An 8,163-nucleotide genomic window follows, 5' to 3' on the forward strand; every position below is an offset into this window, starting at 1 on the left:
GTTCATCACCTTTAACACAACATACACACATGCACTAGCTAAACTACCATACACACGCTCTACTTCAAAACACCAAATTCCCATGAATTCCATCCATATTAACATACAACAACACACATAAACCTTCCATAACTCATAAAACAAGGTTGGAATTTACCTTTCTTCACAACTCCTCAATTTGTCCAAAGTTGGCCAAAGATGAAAACGAACAATCCAACGCTTCCAACAACGCTTCCACGCTAATAAGCACTCTCCAATTAGTAGGTTTGCATCAAAGAAATAATTTTGGAATGGCTTATTCTTGGTCTTGAAATTTTTCTCCTTGGCCGAATGCTTGGTGATTTTTTTCTCCATGGTTCTTGATTTTTCTAATGTCTTGAGAAGATGATGAAATGGTCCCTTAAGTCATCTTCTTATTGCAACTAATAGCCAACCATGTGGCCATGGCCCACTCAAAGGTGGCCGGCCACATGGCCATATTTCATTCCCACTTTTTTTTTTCAATAATAGCCAACTTCCCTTAATTCCATCTTTGGTCCCAAAGTTTCTTTAATGTTTCCATACCAATAACGTCATACACACTTAGGTCGCATGACAAAATCGAAGGTCACACGTCTCGACTTCGCATCCCGGAATGGTCTTAATCCTAACTTTTCATAGTTAACCCGAATCGTCCCGTCGTTCAAAATACGGGATGTAACAGTAAGGGTCGGGTGCCCATCATACCCTATCGGAAATTAGGGTGTGACACTTTGTGCCTAAGAACAATGCCTTCTCGAACCATGAAATGGCATTATTCCCAGTGAAACACCAAATTAGTCTCTTCACATTGAGCCAACACAACATCAAGATGGCTCAAACAATCATCAAAAGAACCCCCGAAGATCGAGAAATCATCCATGAATAATTCCACATAGTTTTCCACCATATCGGTGAAAATAGCCATCATACATCTCTGGAATGTACCTGGAGCATTACATAAACCGAAAGGCATCCTCCGGAATGCGAAAGTGCCATATGGACATGTGAAAGTGATCTTCTCTTGATCTTCTGGTTCAATCATGATCTGGCTGTAGCCTGAATAGCCATCCAGAAAGCAATAATAATCATGCCCCACCAAGCGGTCTAACATCTGATCCATAAAGGGTAAAGGAAAGTGATCTTTTCTGGTGTCCGTGTTCAACTTCCGATAATTAATGCAAATCCTCCAACCAGTAACAGTTCTCTGGGGTACCAACTCATCTTTCTCGTTCTTCACCACTATAATGCCCCCTTCATTCGGGACACATTGAACGGGGCTCACCCATTTGCTGTTTGAGATGGGGTAAATAATGCAACTATCAAGCCACTTGATCACATCTTTCTTCACCACCACTTTCATGATTCGGTTCAACCTTCTCTGACTTTCAACACTGGCCTTGCTATCCTCCTCCAATAGTATCTTATGCATACAAAACAAACCGTTGATACCTCGGATGTCATCTATAGTCCACCCAAGAGCTCAGATTCTATCTCTTAGTGCTCGCAATACACGTTCAACCTGCACATCAGATAAATAAGTAGAGATGATTACAGGAAATGCGTCACCACTGCCCAAGAAGGCATAGCACTGATGGGATGGTAATGGCTTCAACTCCAGAATGGGAGCTTTCTCAATAGATAGTTTCGGCTTCTTCCACGATTCTGGTCTTTCTAACTCCTCAAACGGGGTGTTGGGTCATAAATATGCACAAGAAGTGTCAAGAATATAAAGACACTCCTTGACGTTTTCATCATCCACCAAGTCTTCACCATACACCAATGCTATCTCCAAGGGATCTCCAGAAGTTAGAAAGTGATCTAACCTTGCATTCATGAGCTTGGGCTCCACAACTGTAATCATCTTCAATTCTTCATAATAGGGCGGAAGCCTAGTAGCCTTGAAAACATCAAAAGAAGCTTCTTGCCCATCAACTGTGATAGACATCTTCCCATTTCTGACTCGAATAACCGCATCAACAGTCGCTAAGAATCCTCTTCCCATGATGAGAGGGACATTCTTATCTGCCTCGTAATCAAGGATAATAAAATCAACCGGCAGAATAAAAGGACCCACCTTCACGAGAACATCTTCAATTATACCATCGGGATAAGCAAGAGATCTATCAGCTAACTGTAACGTGACTGTTGTTGGCCATGGCTCACCCCACCCCAATATTCGGAACACAGAGTTGGGCATCAGATTAATACTAGCACCCAAATCACACAATGCCAGCCCAACTTTGATATTACCAATAGTGATAGAAACAGTAAAACTGCCCGGATCTTTCAGCATTGGTAGAATCTTGCTCCTCACTCTAGAACTGCACTCTTCAGTAAGTGCCACAGTCTCAAATTCTGTCCAGTGCCTCTTATTTGCAACAACATCCTTGATATACTTAGCATATTTTAGAACTTTTTGCAAGAGCTCTACCAAAGAAATGTTGATGTGCACCTGCTTCAATATTTCAAGAAATTTCTTGCAGGTTGCATTTATTTTTTGTTTCTGGAAGCGCTGTGGGAATGGTGGAGGTGGTCTAGTCACCACACGTTCAGGCTGCTGCAAGACTTTCTCGGGACTCTTTTCAGCTTCAGTTCTTTGTGCTGGAATGAGTTCAACATCTACCTTCTTGTTGTTTTTTGGTGGCACTTCTTCAAGTTCTCTGCCATTCCTCAAGGTGACTGCTTTACAATCTCTAAGATTCTTGTCAGTAGCACTCGGGAGAGCACCCTGTGGTCGGACATTCTGAGCAATCGCCATCTGAACGACTTGACGTTCGAGCTCATGAATAGATTTCTGCATCTCACTCTGCACTTTCTGATTTTGTTACTGAACCACTTGTTGTTGAGCTATAAACTGCTTCATCATGTCTTCCATGGAACTTCCAGGTATCTGGGCTTGGGGCTTCTGATAATTGTTCTGTTTGTAGAAATCCTGCTTTCCGTATTGCTGATTATAATTATTTATGAAATAGTTTCCCTGATTTCCAGCCCCACGATTGTCTTTGCCCCACATAATAGAATGATTCTTGATTCTGAGGACAATTAATATAAGAATGAGGCTCATCACAACTCTCTCATGCTGCTTGCTGAATATGTTGAACTGGTTGGATCTGCTGACATTGAGGTAGTGCCCTCGTAAGAAGATTACAAAGTATCCCAATATCGTCCCGAATAGCTGCAACATCATCTACTTGAAAAACACCAGCAACTTTCTGTGGCACCCCTGCGCGACTCGTCTCTTGATACTCGTAAGCACCTTCGAACATCAGCTCAAAGAGAGCTTCCATCTCCTCATAAGTTTTGTTTAAGTTCTGCCCTTGAGCTGAAGCAGTCAACAAGGCCCTTGTTTCTTGCCTTGGCCCTTCTACAAAATAGTTCCCAATGATCTCTTTCGACTGCATGTGATGCGGTCAATCCCGCAAATAACCCTTATACCTTTCCCACGCGTGCGGTAGAGATTCAGAGTCTCTCTGAGTGAAGTTCGCAATTTTACCTCTCAGCTCCTTTGTTTTCTTGGGTGAGAAAAATCTGTCGATGAATTTATTCCATAATAGCTTCCAAGAAGTGATAGAACCAGCAAGAAGATTTGTCAACCAATCCCTCGCTTCACCAATCAATGAGAATGGAAACAAGGACAGCTTCACATAAGCGTTGGGGACATCTCTATATTGAAAGTTCTCGCTCAAATCCACGAATTGCATCAAGTGTTTAGGCATGTCTTCATGAGGCTTACCCATATACTGGCACGTATTCTGCACCAGCCACACTGTTCCTTCTTTTAGCTCAAAATTTCCAGTAATCTCAGGCCTGGCGATAGCCTTAGCGATAGTTGCCAGACTGGGTCTAGCATGACTGGACAAAACAATCCGTTGTTCTTGTGCCATCACAGGAACTAGTATGATATCCCTGTTCCCGTCTTCGTTGTTGTCAACCAACTTGGGATCACGCTCATTTCCTGCCAGCCTTGTTTGCTTGTGTAAAGTTCTTTCAATTTTCGAATCGAAGACAGCTAAGGCTTTTCCTTGACTTCGAGTGTCAGGCATAAACAAGAGAGTTCACCTGAACGAGCACAAATCAACCAACGAACCAGAGTAAAAACTTGAATAGAAATTCAAAAATCCAAACTAGAAAAACAATAATTTTTCTTAGTCCCCAACAATGGTGCAAAAAACTTGTTGCTCCCAAACGCACTCGCAAGTATACGCGGTTGTACAAGTAATATAGGATGTTTAAGTCCAGATATCGTACCCACAGAGACTTAGATTTTATATTGCTTAACCAATTCAAATTTCGTTATAATTATTCAAGAAAGTGACAATCAAAGTGTTTGTTGTGACTAAATTAAAACTGAAAGTAAACAATTTAGTATGAGTGTTTTTTTGACTGAGAAACTTATGACGAAGACTGTAAGGTTTATTAGATGAGAGAAAGTTCCAGGGTCATGGCTTTCGAAAATCCAGTTGATCTGACTATTCTACCTATCCTATTTCCTGGGTTACTAGCTGACGGGTTAATTGTAACTTTATGATATTCTCTCGAACTACTCACAAGCCTGTAGATGCTACTATACGCCTATATCTCTATGGTCACCAGAGGTAACAAGAACGCATTTATTTCTCGGTAACCAACTAAGTAGGGTTAAATGGTATATCTCTATCCTCAGTAGCGAAACGATAATATCGAAGAAACTCTATTTATTCTTATTATGTACGCGAATTCCCTCTCTCAAGTCCAATTCACGTACCACAGATAGCGGTCTAGCTATTGGCCAAATAATCAAACAATTAAGCATAAGAATAAATAAGCAACCCAAAATATGGAAATTTAATCGATAGAAATTATCGCCAAACCAACTGTCATGTCTTTCACCACAACCCTAGAATTAAGAAGTTTAGCTACTTATGATTCTAGATGATGAACAAGAATTCATGAATAATCTAGGGTTGAAAAGAAGAAAATAAAATAATTATAGAGAGAGAAAGTAGGACGACGGCTTACAAGTCTTCGCAAAATCCCAGCACGTCGTTTACAACTAATAAAATGTCTATTTATAGCCTAGGGTTAAAACTAAAATAAGTAGACCAAATCCCAGTCGAATCGGGAAAACTGCGCAAAACTCCGCTTTCCTTCCGCATCGCCTGAATAGACCTTGAGCTTTTCTTTCGCGATGCGGAAGGATCACCTGAACATGAAACTTGGTCAGAAGCTTGTTTTGCTCGCTTTCTTCACGCGATGCGGATGAAAAGCCTGATTGTGCCATTAGTCAAAGGTCGATTCTTTGCGCTTTGGCCCAGTGATGCAGATGAAAAGTGGATGCTTCAGTTCATCATCTCTTCTCTACTGTTTCTGCTTCTCACGTCGCCACGTTCAAATGCCAAAGCTTCCAAAAGTCCACCAAAACTGCTCAGTTCTCCTCCAAGTGGTTGCGTTGCACCTATTGACAAAAACATAACAACATAAGCCCGGGTACACCGACTCTATTCTCAAGAAAGCAAGTAAAGTACTAAGATTTAGAGGAAAAGCGACACGAAACTTAGATATTTGTGCCAAATATCACAAAAAATAGTCTGGACTTAAATTCCTTAAAGAAAATAATTACTCTATCAAAGTCAGTATTTTCTAAACATTTATGTGACAATTTAACTCATAGACACAAACGTACATACATGCATATCGAAATGGAATATCTTTCCCCTCAATACAAAGAAGCTAAGAAAAAATAACTATGGGTGCTTCCTAATTACTATATTAAGGTAATTTAAAAAGTGCAAAAGACCAATTCTGTTGCATACTCATTGAACCGAAGTGTCAGAATCATAATACACAAATCTCTTTCCTCTCTTTTTATTTTTTTATTTTTTATTTTTTATTATTATCTTGGTTACGGTGGGATTACATTGATTAGTGCGGTTTCAAATTTTAAATCTTGAATTTTTGTCAGTCGCTAATAATCAAATCTCTTGACCATATAAGTGTTGGAAAAAGAAAAAAAAAAAAAAAAGGGCACACCATAACTAGAATAAGTTGTATGTGTCATGTTGATTAGGAAATTACAGTTCTAATTCTAATCAAACAAAACTTCCTAGGTCCCATAACATTGGACTTACATCAGCACATATTACGTCAAGTACAAAATTAAAGATTTTTGCATCAATTTGTTTACCAAAGGAATAATGCCATAATAGGAAGAAAAAAAAAAAACTTTTCAGTATCAATCTCTTTTGTCTAGTGGTTTCCAAGACCTTTTGCTCTACGCTCTTAATAAGTACTTTTAATTTTTTTTTTTTTTTTTTTTTTTTTTTTTGTAAATAGTTTTTCTTGGTTGACAAGAGATAAGGTCCTTCGTTTGTTTGAGGATAGAGGATATATAGAGATCCTTGATTCAGACAACTGTAAAAGGACTAGAACTTTTCTTTTATTTGCATTCAGCATAAATTAAGGTTAAAATATTTTCGAAATTTTAGGAACAAATAAACTTCAAATATATCTTCAACAACAATGGCTTATGCAATTCTCTCTCGTCGATTCTCTTGCAACCTTCTTAGAAAATCCTCCCTTCATAACTCTTATTCTTCTTATCCACTCCCGTACCTCATCCATTCTAAAGATCGCGCATTAACGGGGTAAAGACACGAAGTCCCTTGGAAATTGAACGTGACATGGGTGTCGTGTGATCAAGTTAGATACTATTCATCAGAATATAGCAGGATTCATGATGAATTACACATGGCACAAAATATTTCATCAACACATAGAGAGTTTGTTGATTGATTACCCAAGGAGCTCGATGATATGACACAGGAGGAGCTCCTTGTAGGAACTATAATCGATCTATATATAATAGGAGAGACAAAAGAAGGATAGGATGACAAGTGTCATCACAAAACAATTCCAATTTTAAAATACAAAAAAAAAAAAAAAACACAAAAATAAATGAAAGAAAATAAAAACTCAATGGATAGCATAACTGCCAAGTTTGATTAACGGATAAAATGACGGTTTGATTAACACTATAAAATTCCAATATAATTTTAAAATATAAAACAAAAAAATTTAAAAACTGCAAACTCAGGAAAAAAAAAACTGCTTGGTGCAGTTATGGGCGAGAGAATATAGTCCTTTACTGTATTTTCACAAACAGTTTCTTTATTTCTTTCCCTACAATTTTGCCTTTTCTTCTTATCCAACAACTGATTTGTTAATGATGAGAAATTCTTCTACGTACAAAAACTTCAACAAGCACCATTTAATTCATCTTACTAGAACAAACACTAAAGCTTTGTCTAAAATATTTATAAGAATGAGAACCTAAGAGAATTCTTGGCCATCAAAAATGACAGTTTGCATCTGTTATCTCTGTTAGAAACTTCTATAACATTTTCTACCTGTTTGAACTTATTAGATCCGTGTGTTGTTCCCTGTGAAAATTGAATTGTTTTTTTACGTGGTTGTAATGTTGAATAGTCGAATTGAAGAAGCAGATATCATGCTTCTTGCAATTGACCAACAAATTCGATGACTTTGTTGCCTTCAAGGTAATATGGAAATTCACTTTAATTATTTTTGTTTTCCTTATAAATATAAACTGCATGATTTTATTCAGGTTGGTAACTATACTATCATTAAAAATGATATATATTTTTTAACATTTTAAATGCAAACCTAAGCTTGAGATCAATTAAATTTTTTCATTTTGTTTGATTTGAAATAAAAAGTATTTGAATTAAATAAGAAATTTAAATTTGAAGTGTACTAGAAAGATAAAGTATTTTAATTTGGATAAGGTTTGCCTCTTCTCCTTTTCGTCAGAAGAGAAAGAGAAACAAAAGACGAAGTAAAAGGCAAAAGACAGATAAGATTTGCTTTTAATTGCATTTTACGGAGCAATTTAGTTCTCTAAGCACAAATATTTTGCATTAGTACGTTCAGAGAACAAAATAAGATTAAGTCATTTTATTACTTTATATTCATGTATGTAATTTCAGTAATTAAAATTAAAATATTAGCACGTTATACAAAAAAGTAATTAATAAACAAAACAAAACTACACAAACCTGTTTTATAGTTTATAATAATTCATAATTACTATGTAGAATAAAATATGATATGATAGTAAGTATCAATTTAGTTTTCAATATAAAA

At 37.2% G+C, this 8,163-nt stretch overlaps 1 protein-coding gene across 1 annotated transcript; it reads right to left on the reverse strand.

Moving 5' to 3' along the window:
* Positions 1-1,717: 1,717 nt before the first annotated feature.
* LOC132045653 (uncharacterized) lies at positions 1,718-2,779 on the reverse strand. Its single transcript, XM_059436230.1, has one exon. It carries the CDS (start codon positions 2,777-2,779, stop codon positions 1,718-1,720), a length of 1,062 nt encoding a protein of 353 aa, XP_059292213.1.
* Positions 2,780-8,163: the final 5,384 nt, after the last annotated feature.

Source organism: Lycium ferocissimum, unplaced genomic scaffold (assembly GCF_029784015.1).
Source record: "Lycium ferocissimum isolate CSIRO_LF1 unplaced genomic scaffold, AGI_CSIRO_Lferr_CH_V1 ctg7520, whole genome shotgun sequence".
NCBI lineage: Eukaryota > Viridiplantae > Streptophyta > Magnoliopsida > Solanales > Solanaceae > Lycium > Lycium ferocissimum.